The sequence below is a fragment of the Thalassophryne amazonica genome, chromosome 12, assembly GCF_902500255.1.
Source record: "Thalassophryne amazonica chromosome 12, fThaAma1.1, whole genome shotgun sequence".
NCBI classification, from domain to species: domain Eukaryota; kingdom Metazoa; phylum Chordata; class Actinopteri; order Batrachoidiformes; family Batrachoididae; genus Thalassophryne; species Thalassophryne amazonica.
This window is the reverse complement of record NC_047114.1, coordinates 16288596-16306738: the sequence shown is the minus strand read 5'-3', so window position 1 is coordinate 16306738 and position 18143 is coordinate 16288596. Positions and strand designations below refer to the sequence as shown.

The following is an 18143-nucleotide window of genomic DNA, read 5'->3' as shown; positions in this document are numbered from 1 at the left end:
GAATATGGCTTTTAACACCCTTCAGAAAACCATACAACATTTATCATCTATAAGTATATGATAAAATCAGAAAACCATACACCTATACCTATGAATGATAAATGTTGTATGGTTTTCTTCAGGGTGTATAAAGCCATATTCATTGTTGAACAACTTGATAACTGATAATATTGTTAACGGTATATGAGTCAGCTGTGAGTCATACTAAAGTGATATAGACAAAAAAGCGGTTTAAAAATAATAAATAAACAAACAAATAAAAGTGGGTTATAGTGGACAGAGGTTCTGTTTGGTCTTTACATTTCTGAAGCTCAGGAAAAGTCAGGACTCAAGCAGACTTTGAAGATCTGCCCGTAGGTGCATCCTGTTTTTCAGTTTACAAAATCAGAACAAAATGCCAGAATGGTCCAGGTTGGGCACAGAGACGGATCTTTTCATTTGGAGCCATTTTGAACTGAAACCAAATTGTTTGTAAGCAGATGTTCCTCTTGAGTGCAGACTGACCTCTGTCCAGCTTGATCCCTTCATCAAAGCGAGAGAAGAGCCTGTAGCGCTGAGCCCAGTACTTCTCCAGCTCGGGTTCAGCTGCCATCTCAGCTGGTATCTGCTGTCTCCTTCCCCTCGTCTTCTTTCTTTTTTCTTTATGCTTCACATTCAGATCTAGAGACACACGTTCATGTTTTTAACCACATAGTGTATAAAAACACTTTCAGAAAGTCTTGAGGCCATTTCACCTTCTCATATTTTGTTATGTTAAAATTACCTTTTCTCTCACCACACTGAAAATTCTAGAGGCCAATTAGCAGGGACATTTGCACATTGTTGTTTTCTTTCACATCTAAAACCATAAAATTCTTTCCACTGGCTTGTGTGGAGTTATGGCCATGTTGAGTTTTAGAGTGTCGCAACTATTAAAGTGTAGGTGACACCAAAAAATATGCACAAATAATCCCTTAAAATGTTGACATTTTAAAAAATCCTGAACAATAAAAGTCGATAAGTGCACAGTTGAAGGATAAACTCCACTTGTCTGAAGCCTGCGCTCTATTTTAGCCCCGGTCAGCCCTATTGTTGCTACGTCATCACTGGAACGGCACGTTGATTCAAGCCCAAATCAATTGTGAACACGGCGGAGGTCGAGCTGTTTTCAGACGATTTTTATTTTCTAGTGTGGAGATTTTTTTTTTCCCCAAGTCCAGTCTGAAGGTGTTTCTGAAGCAGCTGAGTGGACGCAGCATTTATGGTTTAGAGCCTTATTTAGATGAAAATAAACTGTGGAGGAAAGCCTTCAGTCTGACAACAGTGACGATACTGGCAGAATCACAATACAGAATGGTGATTATAAAAAAAATAATAATAATGCAGGCGATTTCGGCATGTGTGGCGGTGATAAACTGTTTTTTGTTTTTTTTTTGCCAGCTCTTTGGTCGTAATCAACTGATAAAAATAGTTTTACTATCTGACATCAGAACAAAGTGATGAGGAAATGTGTATTTTTTAATTTGTTGGTTTTTTCCCCCCTTAGAAACAATTTCAAATCTAAAAAAATGACATGAGGGACTGAAAATATCAGCTTTTTTTAAAAAAATAAATACTGTTTCCTTGTTGAATGCATTTAATGTACTGTACATTAGTAGCATAACACATCATTAGTAAATATTAAAACCATCCACAGGAGGAGTAAATAATGTCTTACCTGACTACTTCAGTGAGATCATCTTTAAATTTATCCACCTTTACAAAACAACATCTCAACATAATTTAATTCCTTCTGTCTTGGATGAGAAAAATCTGTTTGGCAGAGGGGACTTTGGTGCCAGCAGCATCAGTTGTAATCTGTTATTTCGGCTGATTGATCCAGTTTCTCTCTGTTAATGAGCCGCTTTGCGCTGCCAAATAAATAAATAAACAAACAAACAAACAAAAAACACTCCCAGCGCCTCATCTGCTCATAACATCTCAGTCTGCATGCAATGGCATTATCCCATGACCCACAAAACAATAAAATAATCTGAAAAAACTCCGTTTTGTATCCATGTCGAGTGGAGAAGCCATGCTTACGCGCTCGTCAATATGTGTTCCACCTGCCATTCTGCCGGCAAAAATTAACCATCCTGACACCGAAAACACAGTGCAACTCTGAACTGAACTGCTCGGTGGAAACGGGGTTGCCCCAAGCGCCTGTTTGTTGTGATTTGGCGCTATATAAATAAAATTTATTTGATTTGTCAGTAGACTGTAAATATCCATAAATTAATGGGGCTATGAAGATAATAACGCTACTCCCTCCTCCTTCATGTCCAATGTCAGCACGCCGGGAAGTTCCTGGTTTTTAGTGGCGGGCAGTTCAAAATCGGAATATTTATCTCTTCAAGGACTGCGCACCAGGAAAGGATAAATTTCAAACTGTTGTTTAATTTTAGTCTTAAATATTCATGAAAACATGGAATTACGTGTCACCTACACTTTAAACTATGAGATTACAACACTTTACTTCTTTCAATGAGCACATTTTTCTGTGTGGAAATAGTCGGTCATCCATCAAGCTATCATCCACTAACCATCCAGCAGGTGGCAGACATGTTGACAGAATATTACACAAGCAAAACAGACATGCTTTTTTTCTCTCTCCATCTTTTTGATTTTTTTTAAATCTGTTTCATCAAAGTTGACCAGGTTGGAAAGGGAAAAATGTTAATTTGATGATTTACAAGATAACATTTATTATTATTGACTAATGACAACGGATGGGAGGGGATGAACTTATTGATTCCTATAGTAAGTCCCTTCAGCTTCTCCCTTGTTTGCACTCGGGGTTGCCACAGCAAATCCAAGGTGGATCTGCATGTTGAATTGGCACAAGTTTTACGCCGGATGCCCTTCCTGACGCAACTCCACATTACATGGAGAAATGTGGCAGGGGTGGGATTTGAACCCGGAACCTTATTGATTCCTATGCTTTGGAAAAAATTGAGATAAGTACCCTCGAAAATGCTGTGAATAAATTAAGGGCCCAGTCACGCGGCAATCGCTGAATGAAAGAAAAAAGTCACAAAGTCACAAATCGTCGAGAAAAAGTGGACGAATGATCCTGAACTTCTCCCTTCACCGAAAAGCCTGCAAGTCTAGAGCACATAAAGAACGAAACAAAAACAAAACTAACAAAAGAAAAACGAGAATGCCGATCTTGCCGCTTCTGAACAAAATCAAAACGAAACATTCATGATGATGTGACAGCGGGTATCAGACCGAGCACCAGCCTGTGATCATTTCTGCACTCTCCACAGCACCTGCAGGTGCAAGATCTGGTTGTCTTGACAACAGGTTTGTCTTTAGACAAACAATATGTGCGGACACGCATGCACGTTCCAGCCGCAGACAGCACGCGAATGTGCGCACAGCCGTTTGTGGTACACACCTGTCTGTGGCTGAGCACACAGCCTCTCCAGCCACAAAGGGTTGGAAAGTGCGTAGTTAAAGTAGTTGATAATACGTTCTTGCCGCTATTGTTTCTGTATGACAACTTTGCTTTTGTCCCACACATGGACGAGTCACGTTCATCTTTAGTTACTGATCCGTTCAGATATCGTTACTGTTCGTGCAAGATGTTAGACTTGGGAGGTTGGACAAAGTTGAACAACAGTCAAACAGAACGCTGATGGTACGGGAACTACACAAACGATGAGGAACCGTCAAGACAGAAAGCAAAACGGAATACGGACGAATTGAAGTTGTCCTCGGGATTCGTTCACATTTTTCAACAGTTTGAAAATTCTGACGATGCACCAGTTACAGGAACGAAGCTGGACAAAGGTTAAACGAGGTCTCCCAAAGTCAATGTACGTCCAGATTTCTTGTTTCGTTTTTGGCTTCGGTGTCCTTCGTTAGTGCCGTGTGACCGGGGCTTAAGACAGACAACTTGGCCACATAGCGTGTACAGCTAGCGCATTCTGAGTGCTAGTCCCAAGCCCGGGTAAATGAGGAGGGTTGTGTCAGGAAGGGCATCTGGCATAAATTTTGCCAAACCAAACATGCCGATCATAAACCAAATTTCCATCCTGGATTTGTTAATGGATGTGGAAGGGAGACGGAGAGAGACCGAAACAGATCACCTGCTGTGGTGCCATCCAACGGGAGCAGGAGGAGGAACAGAAGAAGAGTTTGTGATGTAGATTCTGAATGTTTGGATGTGTGCAGCAACTGCTACCAGTGGTGTCCAACCTTGATCATGGACAGCACCTGCTCCACATGTTTTTGGTGTCTACCTGCTCTGCTCACATCTGATTTTTTTTTAAAGTTGGTGGTTCCCGGCGCTTGACTGCTTAATTACTTGAGTGGCGCAGAGGGAAGTTAGGAAACATGCAGAGCAGGTGCTCTGTAGAATCAATGTTTGGAGACGCATGTTCTAAAGCTCAGAAAACAGCCCAATCTGTTTTTCACTTCTCAAGTTATTGCACTGACAATAACACAAGTCCCTTTAGCTTCACCCTTGTTTTTCCACTCGGGGCCACCACAACAGATCCGAGGTGGAAATGCATGTTGATTTGGCACAAGTTTTACACTGGATGCCCTTCCTGACACATCTCCATATTACATGGAGAATGGGCATGGTGGCTTGAACCAGGAATCTTCCATCCTGGAAACAAGCGCACACTGTAAAAACAATATTATTTTGGAAATTATGATTGCAATAATGTTTTAATTCCCCAACAGCTATCAGAAGCAGTACAGATACAGGAGAACACTTACCACTGCTGCATTCAGGAGCACCAGGTAAGAGAAAGTCAGGAATTTCAAGACATTCTAGCTTTCTAGTAGACTGCTCTTCCTCCTCCACCTCCTCCTCCTCTTCTTCTTTATCCTGACTAATAATAACACCAGCATTAACAGAGCTGATGTTGGTGAACAGAGGGCAGCTTGTCCTTTCTGACAAAGGATTCTCATCATCTTCTCTTTCTCCACTGGTGTTCACAGAATAGTTGATCATCTGCTCCTTTTTCTCCTCCTCCTCCTCTTCTTCTAATATTGGAGGTTTGTCTTTGGGCTCTTGCTTGCTGACTCTTCCCGTGTCCTCCTGGTCACTCAGAAATATTTGCGTCTCTGTCTGTACCTTCTGAAGGAAGTTTTGTACCTGAGAAACAAACGGATCTTTAATACTTCTTTCAGGTATGTGTGTGTTTGCTATTTCCCATCACAGTGTTAAAGGTGGATACTAGAACGGGATGAGACCGCCTGCCTGGTTCTAGGACATGGCAGGTGGTCCAGCAGACTGCATTCAGTACCTTGAGGAGGGTGGAGCTGATCTGTGGCTGTGCGTTTCCTCTGCCGTCCTCCTTCTCTGTAAACCTTGTGTGTTTATTGGTGCACTTCGATGCTCTTTTTGTCCACCTCTGATGATGATGTTTGTGGCCAGGACTGACTTTAAAGGTGAACACACGGTCAAGACTGGGAGAAAAACACAAGTATAAAAGCTTTTTCAGAACAAATGGTTATGCAGATGACCACACAATGATGCATTTTTTTTTTACCATCCATTAGCAAAGCTAACTGAACAGTCCATACGCATGTGAACAGAACGGCTTTCTGGATTTTATGGTTACCCATGATTAGTTCATTTTGGAAATAGACCATCAGATAAAAACTCTAGTAACTTTTCCTGAAAACTTCAAAGTTTTACTTTTTAACTTTCCTTTTTATTTTGTCATATGCATTGTTCTAGAAAGTGTGAACGTGGAATATATTTGTGAAATTTTAAATTACTTTTTTCTTTTTCCTTGAGATTATTATTTTCCATGTTTCAATCTCGATGTGGACTCGTTAAACATTAATCAAAATTCATTAAATTTTGACTAAATTATTTTTTCATGAGGTAGAACATTTTTATTATACCGCCATAAGAACAAGTTACCGCAGTCATATAGCCTACATCCATCTACGAATTGATATCAGAACAAGTTAGTTATTCTGAGATATTGTACCAATAATAAAGACAATCATTAACAACAACTTAATGAGTAATACCGCCATCACACTAGAGGCCGAATAAGCCCGAATGCCGTCGGAACATTCTGGAACAGTCGAGGTGAATTCCAAAATCTCCGACTGCATTCTGAGTGCATTCCAAACAGTCAAACATATTCGTGCAACCGGCCCGAATGTTTAGCTCATGTTAAAAACATTCGAGGTGCAGTCGAGGTGTAAAAATACTGAACAGCGGTTGAAGTGCATTCTGACCGCAATCTAAACATTCGTATGGCATCCCAACAGCATTTGAAACAATCTGAACGGGATCGAGTGACAGCCAAAGTTGCTGGAATGCCCAGAATGTGGCACAAATGAGGTGGGATGCGCTTGGAATGCCCCTATGCCCCAATGTCCCAGATGGCACTCGCATTCAACATGAATGTGACCAGAATGTCCTGAGTGGGCGTCAAATGTGGTCAGATCAAACTGACTGCAACACCGGATAGCATAAGGAGGCGGGCAGCTGGCGCGCAAACCAGTCTACACACTGACTATTGCATGATCCTGTGCTATACAGTGTCACACAAGATGAGTGATACCACACACACTGAAGACAAAACATCCATTCAACGTTACCATGCTGCCTAGAAAGACGACAGCAAAGTTTAGGAATGTCACCACAGTCTACAGCCATGGACAGCGCCGTGGCGCAGCAAGGCCCTGCAGAGCCCGTGCCTGGACTGCACCAGAAACCACCTCCATCACCACAGACAGAAGCTGTTTCCACATCAACCCGCCCCCCCGGATCGCTGCCACCCTCGGCCCCCACGTCCTGGAGTCACCACCAGACCACATCAGCACCACTGACACCGAGGACCCTCCCAGTGACGCAGACGTGTCCACAGAAGCGCAGGCGGGTGATGGCCACAGCTGAGTTCACTGAGGAGCAGGACATAGTGGACTGGCTCCAGGTCCCCGAGCAGGAGTGCATCCTGAACAAGAAACACCTGCACTACATCAGGAAGTTGCCTGAAGGACGCGCTGTGGGAGAAGGAGGCCAGGGACATGGACAAAGGCATGGACCAGCTCAAAATGTGGTACGCCGACATGAGGACGAGGTATGGGAAACTGAGACAGGCTCCCTCAGATGTAGGATTCATGGAGCTGGTGCGCGTGGTCACACAAGTGGGACACTGCTTGTGCGCGGGTGTACTTCTCCAAAAAAAAAAAAAAAAAAAAAAAAACCACATCAGAAATTAGTCCAGCCTTTCATTCTAACTTCCTCCTAACACTTCATGCCTCCAGACGGCTTACAGCGCAGTGGATTTGTTTTGTGTGTGCACCCGTGAGTGTGTGCGTTCCTGTGTGTGTGTGCACACACACAGAGTGCAATGGTACCAAACGTATGGAACCAAATTTGCACGCTAAATGGAACCAAACTGCACTCTAAACAATGCAACACAAATGGGACAAATAATACATGTCATGTGACATACAAAGCACCAATCAAATGACAAGGATCCACTCAGCCATTATATAAATATCATTCCTGTAATATAACTTTCAGCTATACCGCCTAGCACTGATTCTATGTTTGTGGTATGTTTGCACTAAAATCCCATCACGTTTGGTCACCAGCTACCTTCTGGCAAATTCATGTTATAAAAATGAGTTCACTGGTACGAATATTTTATGATGTGAAAGCTGGAATGTATGTTGGCTTGGATCAGACCTCTCTAAACTGCCTTCAGCTTATTCAGAACGCTGCTGCTCATCTTTTGGGATGGAAAAAGTATGACCACATTACGCCAGTTTTGGCTACTCCTCACTGGCTTCCGGTCAGTTACCATGTCGATTTTAAACTTTTGTTTTTAAAGCCCTCAATGGCCTGGCCCCAGTGTATCTTTCAGAGCTTCTTTTTCCTTACACCCCAACCAGTGCCTTAAAGTCTTCCAACCAACTGCCTAAAACCAGCTTAAAGACTAGAGGTGACACAGCCTTTGCAGCGGCTGCACCTAGACTCTGGAAATAGTCTCCCCCTTTAAATATTCCAATCATCCTTCCCCTAGAGACTTTTAATCCTCTTTAAAAAACTATTTCTTTTCTTTTTAAGCGTGCTTTAGTAATAAAGGTTGAGTTGAGGTGAATGGTATGTTCCAGCTTTCACCAAATTAAATTCTTGTTCCATTGAAAGAATGAAAAACATTCATTATTTGTTTTATATAATGGCTAAAATAGATCCTTGTCATTTAATATTTTATTAGTTTATAAACAACAGAAAAGGAAGTTACATTTTGGTGTTTGTCACTGGTGCTTTGACGTCAACGGTCCAACACGAACTTTAAATAGGAGTCCAAAATTGTTCTCAGTCAACTTGGAATAACAGTTAGATAGTTCAAAAATAATTCTGACGATCTAGTCCATGATACTATGCACTGACTTTGTGTACTTCCAAAAAAAGACTTTGTGTACTTCCTCAGCCCAGCGAAAAACATCATCAGAAAATTAGTCCAGCTTTACATTCTAACTTCATCCTAACAGCTCTTCATGCCTCCAGACGACTTACAGCGTAGTGGATTTTTTTGTGTGTGTGTGAGTGTGTGTGTTAGAAGGATTAGCACTGCCAATTAGCTCCTTCAAATCACTGTCTGTCACTGTCTGTTCAGCTGTTCTGCCCCCACTAGTTTGCTGTGGTCACAGCGTGCAATGGTACAAAGCGTATGGAACGAAATCTGCACAGTAAATGGACCCAAATTGCACGATAAATGCAACGCAACACAAATGGGATGAATAATCCATGTCACATGACATACAAAGCACCAATCAAATGACAAGAAACCACTCAGCCATTATATAAAAAACAGATGACTGAACAGAACAGACTGAAAGAGAAAGAAGAACCAAAGAGTTACCTTGGATCCAAACTGCGTTTCAGTCCAAGTTTATTCCAAGCTTCCTCAGATATCAAATGCTGATTCTCCTCCATATCCAGCTCATGACTGCAAACAAACAAATTAATATGAATGAATGAATATGCAACTTGTAAGCGCTTTGGGTATCTTAGCAATAATAAGGCACTCTATAAATGCAAGTCATTATTATTAATGCTTCATGACTTTTATACAGTCACTCACCCTTACGTTAAGTGTAGCTTTTCATCTACTCATTAAAGCAAATGTGTATTATCCCATCATCTGGCAAAATGCAACACATTTAAGCATGGGGACACAGTAAAGGGCATCTGCTGAAGTTCAAACCAAGCAGCAGAGGGGGTGGGGTGGGGAAGGTGATTTAAGAGACTGTGACTTCTGGTGCCAGACAGGGAAACTGCAGATATACTCGGATTTTTAGGCACAACCACCTCCAGAATCTATAGAGAGCAACTTGTGGCTGTCTTGGCAAAGACATCCTGTTGATGTCAGACGTCAGAAAAGTGTGTTCAGAATGGTTCACATGGATAAAAAGGCGCAAGTAACTCAAATAACAACCCCCATCCCTAAGAACTTACGTATCGGTACAACATCCATATCGACTGTATATCATCTCTCAAAACGCGATACAATACAATACATTTATGCGTTTAATACTGCTTCTATAAATACTATTGAAATGCATTAAATAATATAGTGTACAGTGTTAGTGTGTAATCCATCTTTTTAACATTTAAATTATACTGTTTAGTGTGTGTTGTAGTAGTATTTTGTTTCGACCATTTCACCTTTTCTTTGCCTTTATCGCAAATTGACATCACAGTCTACATGTTTGTTTGATGAGATTACTAACCCAAAGAGCCTTAAGTATTTTCATATTTATGGCTTCTCTAACTGTAACTGACTGTAAAGCTAGATTTTAAAGCTAGAACCCAAACAGACCCAGTTATGCCCAAACTTAGACATTGCTTAAAAAAGATAATACTTTACATCCCACTTTAGTTTATGCAGAAAAGCTAAATTAAGTAATAGTAATTTATGTGGCTCATTATTATTATTATTAAGCAGTCGTAGTAGTAAGCAGTAGTAGGAAAAAGTAAATTAAGTAATGTATGCACTTTGTTCAAATTGCAGTAAAACTTAGACATGGAGAAATACTGATTAGCATTTTAGTTGCAAAATATTATTTTATTATTATCATTATTATTAGTAGTAGTAGTAAAAATGTCTTCAAAAGTGGACTTTTACTCAAAGCCTGTGTGGGGGGCTGTTCATCATTTTCTGTCTGGATGAGCCCCTGTTTGAACAGTTAGCAGGAAGAATGTACAACTTGTGTATTTACATGGAAAACACGACTTGATTGACAGGGAAGAAAGTATTATCAGTGCTTTTATCTTGTGCCACCCTCAGAAACAGACTGATTGTATGTGGGGAAAAAAAGCATTAGTGTTTTTTTTTACTTGCCGCAGATGTGCTGCACTCTGTTTTTAAGATGCTGATTGTTTTAGCCACACTAATACAGCCAGAGGATGCATACAGACTTTGAAAGAAAAAGTTTAAATATGTTTGTAAACTCACCGCAGACGTACTGCCCATTTGTTGTGTCGCCACTGTGCTGTGAGACACAGTGAGAGGATGCAAACTGTTTTTCAACTCAGAGGTGCTGCAGGAGCGACAGACTAACAGTTTGCCATTTCCAGTGCTGATATGTCCAAAAATATGGGGGACGAGGATTACTGGTACACATACACAATATCTTATACAGGTACTTCAAATAATACCTTGATCATCATCTGCAGACAATAGTCTAAAAAAATAAAAAAAAAAAGATCACCCATGAACAGAACTTGGTTCTTAGATTCCAGCTGAAAGTAGACAGCTCTGGAAAATAACAAGTACTCCAACTTTTTCCAAGCATCTGGATGACCAGTGGGGTAGGAACAATTGTATTTATCCAGAAAGAGTTATAAAGTTATCACTGTTCCTCTCTCACCAGACAATGTTGACATTCTCATCTTTTTGAAAAAAAATTAGAAATGATAAAACTTAGGACAGGGCTGCAACCATTCTTTCTTATTTCTTTTACTTTTCATAATTGTACACAGGCTATTTTTTATTTACTCATACTGTTCATCTTGCAACATAATATAACAAGTATTTTATTTTAAAATATAATTTTTAGTGCTCATTAAGTCTTTCAAAAAATGGAAGGCAAGTAGTATTTATCTATTTGCTCATCTAAAAATGAGCTAATCCGTGGACATAAAAACCGTGATACGATCCAAACCATGGGGTTTTGTGATGTGTGACACCCCTAAGATGCATATGGGTCACCATTACTCAAGCCAACATTACTGGTCAGTAAAAACAGAACAGCCCTATGTGCAGGGAAAAAATATAAAATGACTGTCTGTATATATACTGATTCAATAACTGTGATAACACTAGAGGACATAATTATCTTGGAATTTTTCTTTTTGAGTTTTTATCTGAAGAGGGGGACACCAAAGCCCACCAAATTTATGACATACAGCACCTAAGTATTATTTTGGTAAAAATAAACAAAATCACTTCAACTAATTTATCTGAATTTACTTCTGATTTGAAGGGCACACGGTAAAATTAATTTTCCCCCATAGACCAGTGTCTTAATCACTTGGTACAGCTGCAGATAGCATGTCAAAATGTGGTGTTTGAATGTAACCTGTAGTGTCCTGGTCTGTTACATTTAAAACCCATGTTCCGTAAGTGCTAATTTATCAATAAATAAACTCCAGCTGTGTTGCTTGAAAGCACCACTCTTGAGAGCCTTAAACCCATGGGGAGATCGAATGTAGTGAACAATAAAGTAACAGTCATCAATTACTCGCTTTATGTTTGTTTCACATCCAGGTTCGACTGTATGTGAAATCAGTTACGCTCGAGTCAGCTGCCAAAAAATAGCACTCTAAGGCTTCCCGCAAGCCCATCAAAAAAAAAAAAAAAAGTACATCTATGACTTATCTCAATAGTGAATTTTATGTATTCCCCATGGTCTGTATATTTTAAAATGAACCCTCATGTCACATATTGGTGACCCCTTTTTCATGAAGTGCCCCACATGCAAATTCTTGATGTTAATCCTGAGAACTTTTAAGACCCTGTTCAGGATGGGGTTGGCAATCTGGCTGGAGCCAGACTCAACGTGGATTACTTATAGCCGGGATAGCGTTCCGACCTGTTTTTCAAATCCAACTCATCTTACACAGGTGCCCAAACTCAATCCGGCTCAATCCAGATTGTTTGCCATTTCATCAAAGGATCCAGTAAGCATTTGGTAAGAATTTCCGGGATATGGAGATGAGAACGTGGTGCATGACACGTTTGTAGGGAACGCACCTGATGGATTCTCTTAGAGAGAAGGCACCGCAGAGAAAGAAGGCTGTTAGTTGCCCCTGCTGTTGCAGCCATACTAAATGTCTCCACAGTGAGTGGATTGCTGTGGGTGCACGAATGTATTGAAGGATTTACTGTCAATCCCTGAGCTACCTGAATTCTAGCCACATTTGCAATCAGACCTTGGTGAATCCGCCTCAAATGTGGCTCTCACCTCATAATGTGGATTTAAATCTGATGGCATCATTCAGATTCAGAAAAAATCCTAGCCGGATTACCAACCCCAGTTTGAAAGGGAATTAAGATGATAGTTTTCTCTGTTTAAGACCAGGAGTGACGTAAAGTTTGTCATCATTTTCAAAATGTGAAAAAAAAAAAAAAAAAAAAAAAAATCAGATCTTCTGAAACAGAGGGGGAACACTAAATATGCATTATGACAAATTTAGCATGTCAGGTTTTAGCACTATTATCCCAAAGAAAGCTTTAATCTCAAACAAATACATTCAGTAAATACGGTTCTCCAGATAACCCTGAATTATGTTACTTTATCATTTTTAAGATTTTCAGAGTAACTCCATCACTATGTGGAACCTTCCATGTTCGGTGTATGTGCGCTGAAAAGTACACATACACAAAGTAAAAACTAAAATAAATCCATCTTGTCATTAAACACCTTTATCTGGGAATAAAGTAGACATTATAATTTGTAAAAAAGTGGAATATGTGCTCTTGGGGAAAATTAATTTCAAATGTCTTCATCACAACTGTATGTAAACTTATGGCCTCAAGTGTGGCAAAGTGAATTTAAAGTTAAATGATAATAGAGTTCAGCTAACTAACTCAACTGGATATGTTGGATTATGGATGTTGAATATGGATTCTGTCAGTTCTGTGTTCAACAGTGGCTGCAAGATCACAATTTTTTTAACTTTATTTATATAATACCTTATGTATGTAACAATTCATACAGTTCCAGAAATATTCAACATTCACCTGCGTTTGACTTTAGCCGATCCTCTTCCTGGAGCTTTTTCATCATCACTGTCATCTTCTCGACTTGACATGTTATTGTCAGACAGTCTGTCCACATTGTTACCGCTCCACTGATGATCTGAGCCCACAGACACACAGATGACACAAAACAAGAACAAGAAGATGGAAGTCTCAGTCATTCTGTTGAAGCTCTCGGTTCTGATCCAGTCTCTTTTTACTGTGCCTCTGTGGATTTTGAGTCAGATTAAACATTTTTGCAAAATTAATTGGAGAACTATGAGCAAGATCACACGTTTATTGCATGTGTTTGATATTGACAGTAGTAAATCTTTGGTAAAGAAATATCTGAATTAAACATTTAATTATCCTCTGTACGAAAGAGCCCAACAGGGAACTGACAAATATGATGTATTAATAAACAAATAAATAATAAACTAGACACCGTGCTCATAGTGCACAAACCCTGCCAACACGCTCCAGTTCCCCAGTGACTCTTAATTTGAGTAAGAAGGCATAGAAAATGAATGAATAATTGAATGAATGAATAACTTTGGTTGTATTTGACTGGACATTTTCTCTTCAATTTATCTAATCAAATATTGTTTTCACGTTATCCAGCAGTTTATTGTGTGTTTTGACATTGTTCTCTGTATCATGCATCCACAGTACACAGAGGTATGAAAAACAGACACTTCTCAGTAAAGATTAGATCTGTATTGATTGAATTTGGGGGTGGGGGTCAGGTCACCTCAGCCAGTACTGCAAATATGTACATTAACACTCACAGGCAAGAACACTGTCCACAAAAAGGCTGTGAGGGACAGCAAAAAAAATCACTGATAATGCTGCATTTACACATAACGATGGCAAATCACGAATGCCACAAAGTATACATTCTTGGCCGCTGATCACGAATGTGATGATTTGAGGCAGAGGCACCAGGTGTTCTCAGGAACTGCTGCAACCTGTTACCACGCATTACAATTAATGGCACGTGCTGCTGGAGAATTATCAGGAACCATTACGCACGGTCAAGAATAATGTTCCACCCTGTTGCGCACTTTCAAGCACAACAGTGCATCGTTATGTTCTGTCACGCTGTGAATGAGGCGAAATGTCTCCACACACACACACCCATATTCATCCAACCGTCAGTTGCTGAACAATTCAGATCGCTCCAGTTTGCTCCTCAAAATCCACAGCAGAAGAACTTTGTGACTGCATGCTTAGTTGGGCTCTGTGCCATGGAGTAGCGTAGAGAGGAAGAGGAGATGGAGAGAGCCAGATGTGTGGCTCCACGCGGCTCTCATCTCACTCATTTTCCCAAACATCAGGCACATGCATCAGGTGGAACACCTGCAACAATGAAACTGAATGCAGTGCAGCAGGGTTTAATTGTGTGTATGTAAAAGAAGAACGCTGTCACGCTCTATTAAGGTTCACCACTAATCAAGACGGATAAACACGCTCAGTTGCGACCTCCACGATATGAGGCGAAATGAGGGTGGTGCGTGACATTCGTGGAAGATTTTTGACAGCCAAGAACATGCTCCATGAAAATCACAAATATCACGCACCAACATGCACTATTAAGAAACCTATTCAGATGTGTTAAGTCACGTTAATAAATGTCAGGAATGTGCCAAGAATGATGCAAATATGACATTTGTAACGCGTCTCACCTATGTGTAAATGCACCATAAGCCAGACATGATGAAAACAGAAACAGCTCATCATCCGGAAGTGAATCCATTATTTTTTAAAGTTAAACCACATGAAGAAGCCCTGAGTAATCCCAAAAAGTAACATGTTACTTTTGCCAGGAACCGGTGATTATATGACGTACTATAAACAGGGGGTAGGTACCTCCACTCTGTTCCGAGCTGTGCCCTGCGGAGGCAGCCGGCCTCTTACGATCAGTCCCTCCATCACAAGGACACTCAGATCCACCGTCGCCCACCTGTGGCTGATCTGTGTCTGTGGCCTGATGCAAACACTGACCATCACTTTCAGGTGGAGTCATGCTGTGTGTACTGCAGTTCTGGACAAACAGGTCGCTCAAAAGGTCAACATCATTATCCTCCTCCTCCACTCCAGTCTGTGGACCCCTGCTTTCTTCTGAGTGCATCTCTGCTGCTTCTCTGCCAGTGTTCTCATTAAAAACAGAAACAGAGGGGTCAGCGGTCCAGCCCTGGGTGGCCCAGTAGGAGTACTGCTCCCAGTAGTAGTAGTAAGTCTCTGCAGCATGTTGGTCCCACGTGGTCTTTGTGTCAGGGTTATCCCACGGACAAACAGTGCATTCTGGGTTTGCTGCAAAAAGCGATTCAGTCTCTGGATGTTTGTCCAACCAGCTCTGCCACAGCAGACCTTCACCATGGTGAGCTGTAAGAATGAATAAAATAACCAGTTAGCTGATAATCACTGAAAATTTTCACCAGTGGCAGAGTTCTGCATCAGAAAAGTGAATAATAATATTAATAACAATTCTTCATTTAATTTATAAAGCACTTTACATTAAAAGACAAATCTCAAAATTTTAAAACAAATTTTAAAAGTACTCATAAAACAAAATAGCAGTCCCATGAATTGGCTTTCCTGAACAGAAAAGTCTTCAGCTGCCGTTTGAAATGCTCCAGTTTGTGGTGCTCTCAGGCTGCTCCAGAGCCGTGAAGCAGCCGCTACGATGGCTCGATTTCTCACTGTGTGAAGTTTGGTCGTGGGGAGCAGAGGACGTGAGTGATTGTGGAGTGGAGGTGTTTTGTTGTGGACTGTGGTGTGAGCAGTTCTTTGAGATATCCTGGAGCATTCCATGGATGCCACGAGTTGATGCACTGAGTTTGTATTCAATGCAGAGGTGGATTGTGAGCCAGTGAAGTGTCCTGAGGTTTGGAGTGATGTGCTCATATTTCTTTTTATTTTGTCATTTATATTTTACTGTATTTTTCAGACATTTTTACACAAGAACAAAAACACAAACATAAAGTAGGTAGATGTACAATATCGCACTCATACAAAATCTGGCCTCCCAGCTGGTATGTACCATTTTGAACAACAGTCAACAAAGATATCAATTTTTAACTTCAGTTAAAAGTTATTCTTTCCAAAGTAAAAGTCAATCCAATCATCAATAGTGGGAGTTTCTTTTTTAGGCCATTTACAGGTTATACACTTCCTGACAGCCACTCGCAAAACTCTTATCAAATATGAGTCAGCTTTCAGAGGATGTACATCTCTTATATCACCCAATAAATGTCTTAACGTTTAAATTAATTTCTTACTGAAGACTGCTTCCGGGACATTATGCACCTCTTTCCAAAAAGGGTTATCAATGGGCAATCCCAAAAAATGTGGAATTGATTTGCCAGAGCCTGTCCGCATAATCTCCAACAGTCTGTTTGATCTGAATATCTAGCTTTTTGAGCTGGTGTACAGAAATAGCGAGTCACGTTTTTCCAACAGAATTCCCTCCATGAGGGAGTGCTTGTGACAGAACACTGTTGTTTACAAATCATTTCTCAATCCTCTACTGTTAGGGTTAGGTTGGCTTCCATTTCCCATCTTGCTTTGATATGTAATGAATTATAAGCTTTACAGTTTTGAATGCAAATATATATTTTGATATAACTTTTTGATAAGGAGCATCTTTATATGCATTATGGAAAATTTCAAGAATTTCTCCTTTAGAAAAATTTGGTTGTTGTATAAATTTTTTTGAAACAAAATCTCTACTTGTAAATATCTAAAATGGTCCAAACTTGTCTTTACAGTGCTGAAGCTCATCATTTTTCTCATCATTTTTAAACTATCACATCATTTTTAAACTATCACTCCATGTCGCGATAGAGCTTTTAATTAAAGGATTGCTAATGTTGTTCAAAACATTTTTCATTGAGGGATCACCAATGTTATGTGTATGTTAATGGGCAATTTATCTGCCAAACCACACTATCGCCTTCCATTTAGCTTTATAACTGGGTTTGCACCAACCCACTAGTGAGTGCAGTTGAGCCGCTCTATAATAATCATAAAGACACAAACGCACTTTACAAGAAGGGTCAGAGCCGCCTCTACCTCCTAAGGAGGCTGAGGTCTTTTGGAGTGAGGGGGCCCCTCCTGAGGACCTTCTATGACTCTGTGGTGGCTTCAGCCATCCTGTACGGTGTGGTCTGCTGGAGCAGCAGCATCACAGAGAGGGACAGGAAAAGACTGGATAAGATCATGAGGAAATCCTGCTCTGTCCTGGGCTGTCCTCTGGACTCTGTGCAGGAGGTGGGGGACAGGAGGGTCCTGGCTAAACTTACATCTATGCTGGACCACGAGTGTCACGCCCTGCAGGACGTTCTGTCTGCTTTGGAGAGCAGTTTCAGTGACAGACTCATCCACCCTCGCTGTGTGAGGGAGAGATTCCGCAGATCATTTCTCCTGGCTGCTGTAAGACTGTACAATGAACAATGCTAGTACTGTGGTAACCATAGCATCCAGGACAATAATCATGTACCATACCTGCTGTATTTATTAGGTGCAATAATTTAACTTATGGTGCAAACTCAAGTCACTTTACCTACTATATTTTAACCTGTCCATATTGTAAATATCAGAGTAACTTAACGTACATTTCACGCTGAAGTCACTTTATCTGATCACTTTCACATCCTGACAGTGTATATCATCCCGGCAGTGCAGCATTGAACTAAACAATGGTAGCCTTAGCTTTACCCGGCACTCAGTGCTTTTTTAGTTCTTGTTTTTAAGAGAACTTGTTTGTTTTATTGCATGCCCTTCTGTCTATTCCTACTGTTCTATGCTGCGATGTGACACTGAAATTTCCCCATTGAGGGATGAATAAAGGCTTTCTTATCTTATCATATCTTAAAAGACATG

The 18143-nt window shown here is 40.5% G+C and overlaps 1 protein-coding gene across 1 annotated transcript in view; it reads right to left on the bottom strand.

The window, feature by feature from the left end:
* tgs1 (trimethylguanosine synthase 1) overlaps positions 1 to 18143 on the bottom strand; it is a 56337-nt gene that overhangs the window by 11781 nt on the left and 26413 nt on the right. The window contains exons 6-11 of the mRNA XM_034182356.1: positions 15129 to 15644; positions 13263 to 13380; positions 8877 to 8963; positions 5283 to 5445; positions 4750 to 5131; positions 505 to 660 (exon numbers count right to left, since the gene is read on the bottom strand). Coding sequence (XP_034038247.1) covers positions 505 to 660; positions 4750 to 5131; positions 5283 to 5445; positions 8877 to 8963; positions 13263 to 13380; positions 15129 to 15644 — 1422 coding nt within the window. The remainder of the gene's footprint in view (positions 1 to 504; positions 661 to 4749; positions 5132 to 5282; positions 5446 to 8876; positions 8964 to 13262; positions 13381 to 15128; positions 15645 to 18143) is intronic.